Below are 18,639 nucleotides of genomic sequence, written 5' to 3' on the forward strand. Positions count from 1 at the left end.
AGGTTAGTAAATCTTTTGTAGGATGGTGTTATGTACTGTTTAAACATTTTTCCCTAAGTAGGGCTTTCTCTGGTATTCCTACAATGCAGCTATACTAATATTTTTCTCTATAATATTATCCACTCCACTCATAATAATTCTCTTTAATTTATATGATATAGGGGGAAAGTGAGTATTCACCATTCATCAGACAGGCTTTAATTTACCATTACTTAGTAGGTTTTTTTTTTTAACTACTATAAAGGCATTTATGGAGGGGCATGCTGGATTGGAACTGCAAAGACTGGCATAAAGAACTGTCATCATTACTGTCACCAACAAAGGCTGCAGCTTAAAATTTTGCAGCCTGGGCAGCAAGTCTGAAATTTCTGCCTCCAGAGCAAAATTTTAAAAAACACAACTTAAAACAAACAAACAAACAAACAAAAAAAACAACAGAGATTAAATGCATGCCTGAAAAACTGGAGGGCTAGGGGAAGAAGAAGGGAAGCATTTTGTATCCCCAGATCCTCTTACAAATTCATGCTGCCAGAAGAAGGGAAAACAAGACCTGAGTCTCTCTTGCTTCTAATAGTTGAGAACCCATTTCAAGGAGTTGTCCTATTTGCTGGTTATGTCCTGTTCCTTCATCTGCTAGAACACTTTTGGGTCTTTCTAAAACATCCTTGGAAGAGTAGGTGGAGAGTGGTGAACAATCAATTTAGTATCTAGTTATTTCGTAGGGGTAAAAAAAAGAGCGACCAAGGAACCAACTAAAGAGAGCTATGAGTTCAATAACCAGGATTATCCCATAGCACGGATTCTGCTATCATTGAGCACAATTCCTTTATCTTTCAGAGACAATCAACCTTCAGCCAGGGGAGTGTAAACTTAAAACCTCATAACTCAATTTAACATAGTGTTAAAGTTTGGGGGACTATTTGTCAGCGCTGGGGCTGATGTAATCAGTCTGAGGGACCCTAGAACAAAGAGCAGTGGGTGAAGAGCATGTCACCTCCATGTACATTCGTTTCCTTGATGAACAAGGGACTATTAGCTGCAGAAAAAGCATTATCTAGGTGAAGAATGATGCTGACTGTTTCAGTTGCCTCTCCTGAAATCGTGGCGTAGAACATAGGATTCTAGTGAGTTACAGAGCAGTTTTTGTTACTGTGGTGCTGAGGAGTTTTTAAAAATTAAGTTTAATTTGGGAGGGTTTATAGACACATAGCTCTTCTTCAATAGCAACCAGAAATAAATTTAAACCTCTGCTCTTAACTTCGTTAAAAAAATTTTTTTTTAAATACGTAATCATAGAAGACTTTAAAAACTCTGGTTTGGTTAAACACTAGCTTTGATGCAAAATTCAAGAAGGGCTTGTTAATAAAACATCTAAGGAGGGAGATAATATATTCTTTGAGCATGTGACTTTTTGAGGGGGCAGGCACTATCCTCAAAACTTAATTCTCAATAAATTATGAACTTTATTTGTGAACTTTCATATAAAATATTACTTCTAAGTTCATCTTTCCAATACAATTGTTTACCACTTAACAAAGTCTCTTCATATTATGTTTTTAAATTATTCATTGCTCTCACTGACTCTAAGCAGATATGTAACCTGTAATGCATTTTAAAAAACTACCTCATTTTTAGTTTGCTCTTTAAACACTATAAACATTTAAAATTATATTTGTTATTTTAAATTATTTTTCTTTAACTTTATCATTAAGCAGAGTTTATAATATTATTACAGCTTTAAATCACTGATAACATTTATAAAGGAATAACAATGTTAATTCTTCTTTGCAGTTTTTCTGGTTTTAGAGGTAAATTTTTATTCTTATTTTTTGTGGAGTAGGCTTATTTTTATCATTTCTTTTTACATGTTATCTGGATAGGCTTGACTATGGGTCTATAATTTAAGTTAGCATCTTAGAAATCCAGGAACTTTCATATAACAAACTCATTAAAATATATTTCAGAATCTGACTCAGACAACAGCATAAAATATCTGCTTTTATCATTCAAAAAATGACCAGCATATTTCATTTTAAAAGGATAGTAAAAGTTTCTTAATCAAAAACTTCTCAGGGGTTTTTTACCACATGGATTTACTGCAAACCTGCTGTATCTACCAGGCCAGTAAACTGCAAGCCCTCTTCAGTCAATATCTCACATTGAGATGCCACATTTAAAAAATCTTCCTGATCGGGTAAATATTATAGAATATATTCTTTTCTAACCCTGCAGATATAGCTTTCATGGGAACACATTTATGAGAGTTGAAAGGATTGAGGGAAAAATAAAACCCGTACTGCTTTTTAGAGTTTTTAAAAAAATTCTTTATTGGAATTTCAATAATTCATTTAGCAGAATGTGCAAAAAATTTTATAGAAATCTCTTCTTAATTTTACACCTTTGCCATATATTGAAAGTCATACCTAACATGCTCTTATATCATTTGGACTGAAAAACAGCATATGTTAGAATTACTGTCAGTGATAGCTTGGGTAAGAGTGTAAAGAACATTATAGCTAAATCAGAACTCAATTTTTGCCTATTTCATATAGGAAAAGTAAACTTAAAGTAGCAAAAATTTTTACCTAGGCCTGGCTTCTGAAGTGCTTGACCAGGCTCTCTGAAACACCCTACCCAGTGACTCATACTGTATCAGTCATAATAGCAACACTAGTAACAATCATAAGTGAACTGTAACATGTGCTGTAATCACTAATTCAACTGTTAGAATCTGCCAAATCACCACTTGTGCAATCCCAGTGATTTCCTCTTAACTAACTTCTTTAAAAAAAAAAAAAGAATATAAGAAACAACAAAAATGCTAAAGAAAGGGCATCGTCGGATATAAAATGTAAACATCCCAAAAGTTTATCAACTTATGAGCCTTTGCAAATTAGTCTTCATTTACTTTCACTATGTCTATTTAGTGGCGTAACCTAGCCTTTCTAACTAAACTGGAATTAATATCAACTTTTCCAACATTTGTTCTGAATTTCTTTGCACCTAATATGCAAAGTCATTATTCAAGAAAAGGTACATACCTTTTCTTCTCATTGAGATAAAGCTGGGGCTTCTTACATAGCTGAAAAAGGTTTTTCCACTGGTAAGACATACTACATACATGGTCTCTTAATGCTAAATGAAACATATCTTTAAAAATTTTAATATATATGTAGAGTTAATTATATTATAATTTGGTAATTTATCCATGGAACAAATTCAAAAGCAGTAAGAAGTTGCTTTTTTGAAAAGCAGGATTTGGACAAGTCAAAAAGGCAGTAGGAAGTTTTTTCTGGCTCCTTTTTAATGTGTCTCGACGTAAGTGAAAAGGGAATTTTAATGAACTCCAAATTAAGAGGGAAACAGTCTAAAACAACACTATCAAATTTAAATAAATTTGTTATTTTTGAAGAAATGAACATGCAAAAGATTACACATGATGAATCCTTGAATTTCCCTGGTGTTCCTTAGGAAATTCAGAAAAATTCTTGCTTTACAGCTGAAGGCATTTGCACATACAGAGTGAAAAAGCAAGGAAGAAATAAGTAATCTACTTTACTTTTAGCTTTAATGGTTTGATGAGGAAAATAATAATTATTTATAATAAGACATTTAACAAGAACTCAGATGTAGTTTTCCAGGAAAATCTCTTCTACTCTATACTTTGTTGGACCACAACACTCCAACAGACCCTCTGACACCTCTTTATAGCTACAAAGTCAAATTCTTGCAATTTCTTTATTATAATGTTACTAACTTTAGCCATCCAAGAAATTGGTCATTTTAATTTCCTTGATTTTAATGCTAAAAGAAAGAATACAAAAATCTTAAACTGATTAACAAATTTGAACTAATAAATAATTTTTCTAAAATGAATCTTTCCAATAGCCAAGAAAATGCCTCAAAGTAAGAAATCTACACTGAAGAGAGCTTTGTGAAAGTATATATATACTAATTTAAAATCAAGACTTAAAGAACATGTATCCAAGAGCAGTAGCAATTTTTTGGTGACCAAACCAATTGAAATATACATGGCAGTAATAAGTAGCACAGGTATAACTAAGGGCCATTTTCCACAACTCATGTCAGAATGTTCCAAAGTTTTTACAGAGATCCATAGTTTAGTCTATCTCATGAAAAGCACAGCCTTAACATGAAAAAAAATCAGATCCAGCAGTTGCGAGAAACTTGACACAGATTAGGAAATCGTGTATAAGTTCACCTGACCTGATTATAGATAAATCTCAAAAATGTTATGTCAAATTATTGTTATTTATTTGTGTATTTATTTTTAGGGCAGCACCCGTGGCATATGGAGGTTCCCAGGATAGGGGTCAAATTGGAGCTGTAGCTGCTGGTCTACACAACAGCCACAGCTATGCTGGATCCCCGACCCTACTGTTTTTTAAAAAGTGTAAAAAGTAGACTACACATATAAAGATCTATAAATGCTTTCTTATTAAGAGATTTCATCTTTAGGTTTGTTAAATTTTGTCTTCAGATGCTCAGAGGAATATCGATACTAAAAATTAATGAATAGTTGAGATTAAAATTTCCTTCACACATCTTAAGAGAGAAGCACATAAAGCGAATTAATTTCCCTGTTTGAAAACAATAACAATTATCATCTCTTCAAGATGGGGAGAAAGGAGAATCAGTTAAAACAATCAGTTTTCTTTTTAATATTTAAATCATTACAATATTCTCACTTATTTCACCTGTGACCAATCCCTTTTCATTTTTTTCTGCTATGTCTATGCCATTTTTCCTTTGTACTTCCTCAAGTAGTGTAATAGTAAGTATTCCCTTTTGGAAAAAAATATTTAATATTAAAAAAGCAAGGTCTCAAATTTATTTAGTTCTCAGAATTGCTAAATAGGACCCAATTTTTTCATTAGAATGTGATATGAGCATAAAGGCAATCTACCTTAATCATTACTCCAGTTTTTCGAGTAGCTTTAAATAAAAGCTGCTGAGAGTGTCTAATTTTAATCTTTTCACCTCCCAGACTGCCATGTATGGCATAATAATAGCAACTCTTCATTAGTGCTTATCTGTAGACCAACAATTCCAAGGAAGTATTACTTTTAGTGGTCTCCTAGAAAAACATGCATACTTTTTTGCTACATGTAGAATTTTTTTCCATAGGCAATACACATGAACCCATTTGCATGCTAGTTCAGTCTTCCTTTCATCTATTTGCTACTTGCTAGACATTTATGAATATCTGAAATTCATCTACCATAGAAGGAATGCTACCATAATAAATTATAAAACCAATAAAATTAATTTGTTATAGGAAATATATGCTATCTGTTTAAATCTGTTAGAAATGCTAACAAAATCCATCTTTAATGGCAAAGAAAAAGTACCTTGCAAATTTGGTTTAAAATTCATATCCAAGCCTCTCTCATTTACCTATTTAGGAATATAAACCCCTCAAGATTATAATTTTGTTTTATTTGTCCTCATCCTGACTTGTGTAATAAGAATATACTGAAATGATGGCTATAAGAAAGGAATATCTTTTAGGTTTTAGGGCATTAATAAAATTTAAAAACAGAACTTAGATCTGAGTGTGTATATGTGCTTGGAGATATATATATATGTATAAAACTTTTCTATGTAATAATATATAATTCTTAAATTCTTGGATTCATTCCCTATGCTCACATGTTGAGAACTTGTTATCTTAGCTTCATAGTCAACGAAAACAATCCAGAAAAAAGCTCAAAAGTAGTATTTTCTTTCACCACAAGAGGGGGCCAGAGAATTCTGATCTCATCTAAGGTCTATAAAACCCTCTTAACTGCTACTTTATAGACATTCAATTACAACAGGCCATAATACATTAAGGCATTAAAATATACATATATCCCAACATATGCCGAAGCAAGCACTACAGTGGTATGCCAACCAGATGATCACCAATACCAACATCAAATAAACACTTAGGCATCTTCTAGTGGTTTATAGATTTTATGCTTTAGTACTTCCCTCCCCCAAAGGCAGCTCTCTTGGTTAGGTGATCCCCTTGGAATGGAAAATATCAAGGAATGTGATAAAATACCCCAGAATTGGAGAGTATGACAGGGGCAGAGTGTAGTAAGGATTAAGAGAACTGAAATTTATGTAGTTTGGAAAAGTAAAGACTCTAGGGATAAATGTTCAGTCCTTAAATACCTTCTAAAGGTAACAATATAAATGAATTAGGGGAATTATTCAGTCTCAGAAGATGGTATAGAAAAGAGCAATGGCCTGAAACTAAGGAAGGAAAAGTTTAGGTTAGACATGAAGAATAAATTAGTAATAATCGTTGGGCGGGAAAGATGTCCGGCAAAGGAAGGATACAGAGCATAATGGCTGTATTTGATAATTAATTAAATGAGATATTAGTAAGAGTGATGTGAATTCATTAGAAGGGCTAGATTAGATAACTCAAGTGATTTTTTTCCCTAAGCTGTGACAATCTCTAGGCCCAACTATGTTCTTAGGCATTCATAAATGTCTTTCAATGATGATAATGGTCGTTTGTAGAAAGAAGCATTCATGATCCCAGTTAACCCTATGGCTTTTTTTTTTATTAAAACAAAATCTGGAGTATTACTATGAAATAACATGATTATAAAATTAATCAAAACAATTATGTTTATCTCCTGGGGTATTCCATTAAAATATACCATACCATATGCACTATATTCTAACAGTTTATAGAAATGGGTCTGCAAATTGGATGAAGGCTTTTATAAGTGAAAACTTTCCGTGAAGGAACAACTCCCCTTTAAACCCCAATTTTACAAGCCAGAGAAACCACTTTGTATAATCCTCTTTCCCACTGGACTAATGTGTCTGGGTTTAAGCTACATAGGGCCCAACATAAAAAAGACAGTCACTCAAAGTCAGAAAGGCAATCTAGAGCATGGGTGTAATTATAGTTTGTGAATTCAACAATCTCCCCCTAGTAGACAATAATATTCTAGGTTAACAGGTACTTCAGCATTGCTTTAAACGGATGGCATTACTAACATTTACTTTTTACTTGGAAAGTCAAGAGTTCTATGATAGGCCAAAAGAATTTATGCTAGTAGAAAAACAAAGATTACCAAAGAATGAAGACACATATCCATACGTGTGTGTGTATCTATATATAGTATATACACATATATATAATGCACAAATACATATTAAGTTTATATTTATATGAATTAAGCATATACTTCTATACACTTGGCCTGAAAGTTTTATGCTTGAACAAAATTCTTTCACATTTAAGAATATTAAACTTTGAGATAAAAATGGTCAAGGCTTTGGAGCTTGAGGAAGGACGATCTGTGAGTTCAAATCGTACCTGATGGAATGAATAAGCAATGAGATCCTGCTGTAGAGCACTGGGAACTATATCTAGTCACTTATGACAGAGCATGATAATGTGAGAAAAAAGAATGCATATGTACGTGTGACTGGGTCACCTTGCTGTACAGTAGAAAATTGACAGAATACTGTAAACCAGCTATACTAGAAGAAAGTAAAAATCATATATATATATAAAAAAACAAGAATACAAAAAAAAAATCATACCTGAGAATCCAGAATTCTAAACTTTAGACATGATTGCACTAAATAAGGTACTAATCCTCAGGTGATTCAGTGTTTATCTATAAGGCAGATGCTATGTTTAATTATAATGCATTTATAGATTCTAAGAGCAAGGTAATTAAGCATAGTATTTAAGATTTTCTAATATACAGCATCCAAGATATATAATTCCTCCAACCTCTGACTGATTTATATATCAATCAGATAAATATATTACATTTTACCACTCCCGTAATGGCCACACTAACAACTTCAATAACAACTGCAATAATCATATATTAGAACTTTCATATTACCGTTACACTTATTGACTAGCTTAGGATTTGGAGAGAAACAAAGAATAATACTTGAGGCAATATGAGAAAGCTTAATTTCATCTGCCAAGTCACTCGCTTAAAAATCAACTATTTGCACTTAAAAGTGGCCACTGTTATTTCACTACAAATTATAATGGAAGCTCAATAAATGTTTGACCTTTCAAAGAATGGACTCTTACTCATACTCCCGGTCTAAAAAAGACCTCTAAAAACAGTTTGGCTACAGCACAGGCTAAATATTATCTTGACTTTCTTCCAAACTACTGCAAGTCCGACCAGTTGTTTTTTTTTTTCCCTGAAAACTCTCCCTGATAATCAGCATTTGATTAGGTACCATATACTTTATTGTAGGGGTGTCTAGTCTTCTCTCTTCAACTAGATTATTTACTCACTAAAGAAAGGAATCACATCTTATTCCTTTTTGTATCCTCCACAAAGCCTCTAAACTCATGATTGAACAAGGGCATTCAATATAGGCACTCAATAACTAACTCTTCATTGGCAGTATATTAAAATCTATAACATGGACAAAAAAGGCCAAAAAAGATAACTAATTAGTTCTATGTCAAGTCAATTCAGAAACCTATTGTATGATAGTCACAACTGTAATTGCTAGCATTTATGGAGCCCTTTGAAATTCTTTTTTTTTTTTTTTTTTTTTTGCTTTGTAGGGCTGTACCCGCAGCATATGAGGGTTCCCAGGCTAGGGGCTGAATTGGAGCTACAGCTCAACTCAGATGGATCAGAGCCGCATCTGTGACCTATACCACAGCTCACAGCAATGCCAGATCCTTAACCCACTGAGCAAGGCCAGGAATCAAACCTGCAACCTCATGGTTACTAGTCAGATTTGTTTCTGCTGTGTCACAATGGGAACTCCCCTGGAGCCCTTTGAAATTCATTATAAAATACACTGCACCAAAATCATTCTGGCACGAAGATAAGAATATGCATAAGCCAGAGAGACACATCTATCTATCTGAAGAACTTGACTGAAACTTGTGAAAAACAGCCAAAGACCCACAGTCAGGCATCCTGCAAAGCTGTTTGGATCTGCACTGAAAAGCATGCTGAGATCACACAGGTGAGGGAAGGTAGACAGTGTGGGTCAGGGGAGGCCACGGCCAGGGAGGAGGTCTTGGTTTCCTTACTGGCTCTGCCTTGCCGGTACAGAGCCTAGGGAGTTAGACTTTTAAAAATGCAGTTTCCTCTTTGCTAAAACAGAGAGTCGATTAGGTGATTACCAAGCCTCTGCCAGCTCTGAAATGCCATGGTTTTACGGTAAAACTTCAGTTAAATTTGCAAGGAGTTTTTCCAAGTGAAAGAAGCATTATGGAAGATACCTAGCCATCAATACATATGAGAGTGCCTTACTGGGCGCTGGACGGAAGGTTAGAGTTTAAATACGCACCAAGAGCCCAACATGCCGGGCTGAAGAATGAAAAATGGGTAGTTCATAGACAGATAATTGTTATTGTTTTTTTATTCTTCACAAAACATGTATAATCCTTGGTAATCATTTGTTTAAGTTATATAAATTACTGTCAACTTTGAAACCCACTTTGTCATCTTCATCTGTGATTTATACCAGACTATATAAACGACATGATGTCTTAGATCTAATAAGACATTTATCTTCATGAAGGAGGCCACTGCAATCCTGAGTGACAGCTTACTTACCCTTATCACAGTTAACTCAACACTGAGTCCTTAATTTCTCCCAATGATCTGAAATCTGATGGACTCACCTGAAGCCAACAGAAACTTGGTCAGAAATCTACCCTGCTCATGAAAGTATGTGTTTTACAGTAGGAATTTGTTCCTCGATCCCCAAAACACAGACATGGAAATCAGTTTTGTGTTTTTCCACCATGGGCACTCTAAACACACAGACATAACTTCGGTTAGGGTTGACAGGAGTCATGTGCCTTTATTAGAGAAAAATATACCTGTAGGCAACGAAGACGAAAGCAAGCATCTGAGGAATAAAAAGAAAATGAGATAAATGCTTGTTTGAAGGTATGTATGTTTCTTTACACATTTATACTTGGGGAGAGACTACCTTGAGTTGTTTTCACTATCTCATATCAGAGAATAAGAAGGAGCTCACATCTTTAAGTATGTTCATATAGTTTATGGGATGGAAGAAAAATACACACAAAGAAAGTAATGGGCTTGACCCCATCAGTGAGAAGGAAGCAAATGGCTAGCTATTTTTAGGTCATTAACTCTTTCAACCTGCTAGAGTAGCAATGACTGAGCCTGCAATAGGTTTCTCACATTCCAAGTAAAGCAGCCATAAAACACACACGTTTTCCTCCACCGTTGTCAGTTGCATTCGGCTTAAGATTTACCTGATCAGAGAGGTCACTTACCACTAATCACTGCATCATTAATTCACATACCTCAGTAAACATTGTAAGAAATGCAGCTTATTTATTCTGTAAAACAGTATAATTTATACACTAAAATTAGGCTTTATACACAAATCACAGCCACAGGGTCTCACTGGCTTGTGAACAAACTTTTTTTAATCCTTACTCAGTCCAAAGTCTCTCGGGAGTGCTATGGGTAGACTTAGATGGCACAACTAGCTTAATAAGTGGACATTCTAGAGACAGGATTTCAGCTCAAAAAAGAGGAAATCTTTTCAAAATAATTAGAGCTACTTTTACGTATCTAAAACATGACCTTGAAAATGTAAAACAAAACGAGGGAAAATGGATAAATCTACAACTATAATTAGAGATTTTAACACAAGCCTTTTAGCAGATAAAAGAAAATCCAGGATACAAAAGACTTGAAGAATACTAATTATATATATATTATTTTATAGAAATAGTACAAGTATATTCAATAAATACCTCAGGAGTACACATAGCATATAAGCTTAGACTGATCATTAGTAAGCCACAGAAGAAGTCTCAATAGTGTCCAAGGGATCTAAATAATATAGGCTATGTAAGACTATCATGTAGAAAATTAGAAGCTAAAATAAAAAAGCAGATTTAAAAATCTCTATAAGTTAAAATAAAACAAATCAAAACAAAATCAGGGAAAAAAACCCACACAAAACACTTTTAAATAACATGTAGGTTAAAAAAAATCATAAAAGAAATTACAAAATACTTAGAATGAGATTATGAATTATAATGAAAGCAGTACAAATAAAATTTTTTATGATGCAGTTAAAGTAGTTTTCAGAGGATAATTTTAGCTTTGAATACAGTCATTTAAAAATAACTATTATATTCAATGAAATAAAAGCAGTAAGAAAATGATGTGTAAAGCCCATAAAAGTAGGCATTTCAGAAGACAAATATCCAGCTAATCAGAACTCTTCAAAAAGCATCAGCTTTGGAATCTACTGAAATCCTACCCCCCACCCCCCACCCCCCACCGCCTTCAGATTAGGTATGTCATCCTTGGCCAAGTCATTTTACTTCTTTATCTGTAAAGTAGAAACAACAGTTCCTCCCTCTCTGAGCTGGTCTGAGGATTAAATGAGATAATCTATGAAAAGCACTTAGTACAGCATAGTAAGTGCTCAATAAATTGTTCCTGGTATTAGAAGACCATCATCCCTTCCACTTCCAGATTCCATAATTCTAACTTTGGTCCAAAGAAATTTAAGACAAATATGAATTCCAGCCACAAAAATCCAATCAATAAATTATCCCTTCATTTTATTTCACAATATTAAAATTTTTGTTTAAAATATATTCTTTTGTCCATCAGGGAAGATGTTATTTCAATGCCTTCTTCCTATTATTATTAGTATTATAGAAATAAAACACACAATGATGAACAAAAGCTAGTCTACTGTTATTCATAATACTAAACTCCAAACTGGCTTCTATTTCAGGACCAAAATTAAAGCAGAGAAATGTAAAAAAAAAAAAAAAAAAGTTACTGAAAATAAAGCCACAAAAAAAATCATTTCTCTATTTCAGAAAAGGCATGGAGTTGAAATGGTCACTATTGGTACATTAACAGGTCTGCAATTTCTTTTAAAATCAAGTAGCATACAATAAATTAATCAATAAAGGCTCTTCACTTATCCATTTTTATTCTTCTCCAATGATGGTTTACAGGTCTTTACTTTTCCAGTTCTATTTTTCATTTTGCTAGAGAATAAGAACCTTTCTGACCTTAGATATTCTGATGTAAAAATAAGCTCTAAAAAATTCTTTATCACTTCCTCCCAGATATATCTGCCCAATACCATTCATTCCTTTCTCTTTAGTTAGAATGTAATAGTACATACTACATTATACATTATTACAGATTTTAGGTTTCTTTCACTATAAAATAATTTTATTTTTTCTTTTTCTTCCAGAAGGAGTCGCTATACTCATTTATAGAACAATCTCTTTCCCTAACCCATCTTGAAAAAATTTAAAATTTTTGTTTAAAATATATTCTTTTGTCCATCAGGGAAGATATTATTTTAATGTCTTCTTCCTATTATTATTAGCATTACAGAAATAAAACACACAATGATGAACAAAAGCTAGTCTACGGTTCTATAAGTCTACTTTCTTACGTACATGGGGGTTCTTCATTATACTAATGAAATAAATTTATAGACATTGAAATCCATTGTAGGAGTTCCCATTGTGGTACAGAGGAAATGAATCTGACTAATATCCATGAGGATGAGGGTTCGATCCCCAGCCTTGCTCAGTGGGTCAGGGATCCTGCATTGCTATGGCTGTGGTGTAGGCCGGCAGCTGTAGCTCTGATTTGATCTCTAGGCTGGGAACCTCAATATGCCAAGGGCGCGGCCCTAAAAAGGAAAAAAAAGAAAAACAAAAAAAGAAAAGAAAAAAAATCCATTGTCTATTTTGGACAATGAAAGCAATCAGGTCTTAAGCTTTATAGTTGGCTAGCTTTTGTATGGTAACCGTATTTACTATTTCATATTGAATTTTTTTTTCTTCAGTATGGTAGATACTCGGCCTCCCTAGGTCTAGAAACCTGAATGTTATTACCAGTTAGCAAGTTTTCACTCCTGAGGGTGGGGTTAGGCTCTTATTTGTGGGTGTCTCTCCATAGTGTATAGCCTGACATTCTCAGATTGAGGGTATTTATGAAGGAAAAGGAGAAGAAATTGTGATTAAGTAGCAACATGCTCTCATTTTTATGCGTGGTTTAACCTGTAACCTCGGTTTTCATTTTCTGCTGTGCACCTGGCCAGGTTTCTATATTCTTCTAGGTCTCTTTGTAGTTTTCACAAAAGCATGACCCAAACACGACACGCACCATGGTTATCGCTTCTCATCACTGAAGTTATGGGCGAATGGGTCAGACTGCATGTCCTTTCATAGTTGTACGTTTAGGACACTGCTCTGGCTGGAAGTGGAAGACAACAAAGCTGAACTATTTTAACAGAGACTTTTCATTTTTCTAATAAAGATAAAAATTCCAAGAGCCTAAAATAATGTCATTACAAAAGAAAGTTAAAGAATATCTTTTCTCCACGATAGATGCAAGAAGAAGGCATCCTCGTGCTTTCTGTCTGTCTGTCTGACTGCGGCAGCCCAGATTGAATGGAGGAATACAGAGGGAAATATTTTGCAACTCAAATCTTTACCTAATAGCCTGCTTTACGCCAAGGAATTTTAAGTTTATTGGGGGGGGGAGAATATCTTTTCTTCCTAAAGAAATCACCTTAGCTATTGCACCAGCAGATGAAGACACTGACTTCATAATTGTCCATTTGTCACTTTATTAATAGTGTGTTTTGCCAATGTGACGGTCAGCTCCATGAGGACAGCGACTGTGTCTGACTTTTAAATGCTTATTTCACTGACAGCTTAGCACAGTGCCTTGTTATTACCTTATAATCTCTAAATAAGTATTTGTTAAAATAATGAATAAATAGCGTATCAAGGGTTAACTGTTCTCTATAACGGTACAAGCTAGGTAAACAGGATGCAAAGTTTACTTAGAATTTTAACATCTTTATAAGCTTCTCTTTAATTTCACAGGAAATATATATACATATTTATATCCTTATTTCTCGGGGAAGGGAACAAACAGTATGCATCAGGTGCTCAGGCACTGTGCTAGATTCAATGCTTTGAAGAAACTCATGGTTAAACATTCTCTCATCACCCTACAATCAAATTTTTAACATATACACAAGTCCCTTTCTACCTCTACCACTGACAATGTCATTTTGAGAATTCTTTTAACCTTTATGCACCGAACTGAAAAGAAAAAAAATCTATCAGGTAAAAAGTTACTGTTACTAATCCAGTTAAGGCCTCTCTTATGGGGAACTATTATGGAACAAAGTTTCCCCTTTGAATTTTCCCGGAAATAGGTGTACCTCTTTCAACACTAATTATTTTCTTTAATTTCAACATTTTTAATGAAAATACTTTTAAACATACTATGTGTATCTGTATGGTCTTAACCACAGTATCTGGACTATGAATCTTTTTTGATAACTCAGATAAGGACAGTAATAAAGACAGCGGGTGGTTATGAGCAGAGGTTCTCGAACCAGACTGTGTAGGTGTTAATCCTGGTAATGCTACTTCTTAGCTGTGCAATCTTAAATAAATTAACTTCCCAGGTCTCAGGCTCCTTATCTGTGAATTGAGTGCTACCTCTTAGCGCTGTTCTGAGGAGTAAATGATGATGCATGCAAAGGGCTTGGAACACAAAAGCAAGGCATATAGTAAGTGCTCAAAAAAAATGTTAGCTATAAAGTTTTACCTTATTAAGGTTCTGAGCTCTTTGGGGGAGAGTTTGGGCCATTTCTCTCTACAGTATAATATGGCCCCAGTTGGCTATTTTTTAAAAATTCTTACATAAATTTTTTTTATAAATTTTGTTTCCTGTATCAATTTTTAATTGTTTTCCTGTTTCCTTCCTCAATGTTATTTGTTAATTGATGCCTTCAGAGTACTTTTTCTTCTAATTGGATGCTTCACTCTATTGTGAGGTGAGAAATCAAAACACTGTAATGGTTAGACTTTTACAAGAAGAGGAATCCCCAGTGAGGGCCTCAGGGGCTTTTCCAAGAATAAGGTACATAAATGGTAACCTGGGACTCAGGAACATCTATTTCCACATAGAGGTCTTTCTGGCTTACTTATTGTGTTCCCAGCTGTGTTTGGGAAGGTTGCAAATACCAAATAAGTGACCTATGGATTAATGAGGTACTATTGTTCTAATTCTGTCAAGCATTAGGTTGATCAAAAACAAATGAAAGGGTGGTTTTTGTAATGTTTTGCACTGTTAATTTTCTACAATTATTCATCAGCTACCAATGTAATTATTAAGCTTTCAATCCAAACAATGTTTTTACTGTAGTACCTGAACCAATATACATAGCTCACATTACAAGGCCCAATTTCTAAAACTTGAGTATTATTAATTGTGCTAGTACACAGATTCAAACAAAATAAACTGTTTCTGTGTGATTATATCCACAGTTCTCATTTGGTAGTTATCAAGTCAATGAAAGGGAGAAAATATGAAAGACCACAAGGGCCAAATGAAATAAGGATTAATGGATAAATTAAAAAGAAGAGAGAACTTAGAGATTACAAACTCTTGGAAAACGCCAAAGTTGGAGGGAAATTTGGAAGAAAAATAGATAGAAAGATCACAGACTAATAAAGAAAAATAAGGAATAATTTATCAACTTTACTCCCACTCCCTAAGCAAATAATATACTTTCAATTTAATATTCAGTTTAGTAGCATTTCTACCTTTTTACCCACTGCAAAAGCACAAGAGAGACTTGAATAAGATAACCATGTGCATCAGTGATGATCAAACCTTCTGTTCAAGTGGCCAGATGCCAGAAGGGGCACAATGAACCCCCCACCCCTGGGATATCTGAGCCTGAGCCAGAAACTGGCAGCCATCAGGCAAAAATTTTTATATTCACGTATCTCAAAAATTCATATATACTTTGCATTCCACTATATTACATACAAATCAGTTTTTAGTATATAAAAATAATGTTTATAAGGACTGAGTTATTTAATTCCTCCCACTCCCAAATCTTCAAATAAAATTGATGCTCCAGGAAGATGTGCCTTGTGGTTCTTGTGGTTTCCCCTTCTCCTTACAAACACCAACATGGTCAGGGGTATGTGACAGCATGGCTAATGATGAGGTCAAGGGTCTCAAATAATCCACAATAAATCAATAATCCAATAATCATTAAATGAAGCTCTAATTCTCATGAAACTTAGTTTCATGAAGAAGCCAAAAAAAAAAAAAAAATCTGAAGGAATGGTAAAATGGGCCTTGCAATCTTTTTTTTTTTTTTTTTTTTTTTTTTTTTTTTTTTTTTGTCTTTTTGCTATCTCTTGGGCCGCTCCCGCGGCATATGGAGTTTCCCAGGCTAGGGGTCCAATCGGAGCTGTAGCCACCGGCCTACGCCAGAGCCACAGCAACGCGGGATCCGAGCCGCGTCTGCAACCTACACCACAGCTCACGGCAACGCCGGATCGTTAACCCACTGAGCAAGGGCAGGGATCGAACCCGCAACCTCATGGTTCTTAGTCGGATTCGTTAACCACTGCGCCACGACGGGAACTCCGGGCCTTGCAATCTTAAAATGCCCTCTTAGCGTTTCAGCTACAGTTCTTATAAAAAGATCAATAAGGATGTCTTCCTGCTCAAATATGGAATTACTGTTTCCCTAAATACATTAACTGCAGAAGGATTGAATTACCTAGGAAGATCAGCACCACAAGGCAACAAATAGGTTTTCTTTGCAAACTAGTGATTACCAACACAGAGAACACTTTGAAGAGATTCAAAATGACCAAAGGCAAAGACACCAGAACAAAAAGTCTGAAAACATGGTCACCCTAAAGTCAGAAAGATGACACTCACCCTCATCCTGATAATCTGGCAAAAAAGCTGCATCTGATGTGAAGGAAGGGCCATGGGTTCCACTGTGATTGTCATCAGAGCTGTCTTGTCCAAGGTAATTTTCAGCTTGGTCTCCCCCTAAGGGACAAAAAAGAAAGAAAATAAGGTCATACTTTTAACACTTTTATAAGGGTCTTTGTAGATTCTTTCTGATATTCATATGTATATATGTATATTAATTAATTAAGTAATGACTGTGGTCACTCTCCATTAACATAAGAGAAACATATAAATAAGTTCATACCAACCTACCTGGGTGGGAAATTTTCCATTCAACTAACTAGAACTTAGAAACTGTTAGGTAGCTTAGAATGAGGAAACCTCTTGCCACCAGAGAGAAACTTCTCCATCACACTTAAAATAAAAACATAGCTATATAAATAGCCCATTAATTACACCCTCTACCCTGAATGCCTCTTTTTATTTCCAAATGAAATAGAATAAATTACAAAAAGGGTTAAACTTTTAATCAGAATATAATATAGCAAGGTCAATATTCTTTCCTCCTCTGAAAAATAAGAGAAGTAAAACTAGAGAGAACCTGGACCGTTCCAATTTAAATCACGCTTGTTTTGTAATCTTAAGTTCTCTTTATAATTCTAGTTAACAGCCTGTGCAACCAACCTCTTAGGAATTCTAAAAGCCCTAAGAAGGTAATATTTGTTCTGTAAAATGGCTTTGATGAAAGGTAATGTATATACAATACTGAATTATGCAATTAAAACAATGCTAATCTCTTTTGGGTGTTTTCAACATACATTGGATTATATTTTGTAGAAGTGGCCCATGCTATTATGATACTTTAAAAGGTTTAGATGGAAGATGTTAGCTCATTCAGAAACCAGAAGAAAAGGCTCTGCACTGCAAATGGCTTTACTTAAAATCCCCCAAACAGAGGTACGGTCTGCTGATAAAAGGACACCAACAGCTGCTCAGTTCATTTCACAAACACGAAAAGGGGATTTTCAACTGAATTTTATATTATCTCAAACACTAATTTCCAAAGGAAATCACCAATGCTAATCTCAGTAAACACTGTAGAGTTTTGGCCCTAGATTTCAACTAGGGAGCAGTGAAACCAAACAACCTACATAGAATCTGTATTGCTTCACTTTAAAGGTTTATTTCCTACAATTAAACTAGAAGGATAGGGAGGATATAAAATGACTAAAAGCGAATTGCTATAGCCTTCTCTCTCCATAAATTGGATGATCATATCTAGCCTCTTCTACGGATGCTCAATGGTAAGTTGATGTCCATAACTGAGTGGAACACCTGCAGATACAGGACTTTAAAAATAAACTGTGCAGTTTATTGTGGAGAAGAAAAGTAATATGAAAACAAACAAAACCCCTCACACAACAGTCACTGGCTGGAGCCAGAAGAAATTCTCTCCTTTACTAAGTTACTTGATCAAGCTACAAAGCTTATAGTTCTGCTTAAAGTATCACTGTGAAATTTGCCTTATGAGCAGAAAAATTCTGAAATACTGAACTGAGGGTTAAAATACTCAAATTTTACATCACTGCAAATCCACTGAAATTCTGTTATCAAGGCAATCTAAATGGACTGCCTGGCAGGTAACCCAAAAGTGAGCTGTGAGGTTAAAGGAAGCTAATTTTTTAAGCCAAACCAAACTCCATTTAAAAAACTAGTAGTTTCAGTTACCGAGCAAAATATAACCTTTGTAGGCTACACTGAGCATTACAGACTCAATATACTATCACTCTAGACTCAAAGTTTTCTGCTTGCTTCAGAAATTTGACAAATAAACTCTTACTTGTTCTAGCATTCTAGACTTCAAAAAAAAAGCAGA

The 18,639-nt window shown here is 34.5% G+C and overlaps 1 protein-coding gene across 2 annotated transcripts in view; it reads right to left on the reverse strand.

Annotated features, from left to right (window-relative positions):
- SKAP1 (src kinase associated phosphoprotein 1) overlaps nucleotides 1-18,639 on the reverse strand; it is a 327,149-nt gene that overhangs the window by 211,109 nt on the left and 97,401 nt on the right. For both annotated transcript variants that reach the window (XR_014821186.1, XM_013979973.3), the window contains exon 4: nucleotides 16,785-16,901. Coding sequence is in view for 1 of the 2 variants with exons in the window: in XM_013979973.3 (XP_013835427.2) it covers nucleotides 16,785-16,901 (117 nt within the window). In the remaining variant the exon portion in view is untranslated. The remainder of the gene's footprint in view (nucleotides 1-16,784; nucleotides 16,902-18,639) is intronic.

Source organism: Sus scrofa, chromosome 12 (genome assembly GCF_054392235.1).
Source record: "Sus scrofa isolate SSC_HxYL_T2T_F1_AM1 chromosome 12, Sscrofa_HxYL_maternal_Yorkshire_Landrace_v2.0, whole genome shotgun sequence".
Taxonomy (NCBI): domain Eukaryota; kingdom Metazoa; phylum Chordata; class Mammalia; order Artiodactyla; family Suidae; genus Sus; species Sus scrofa.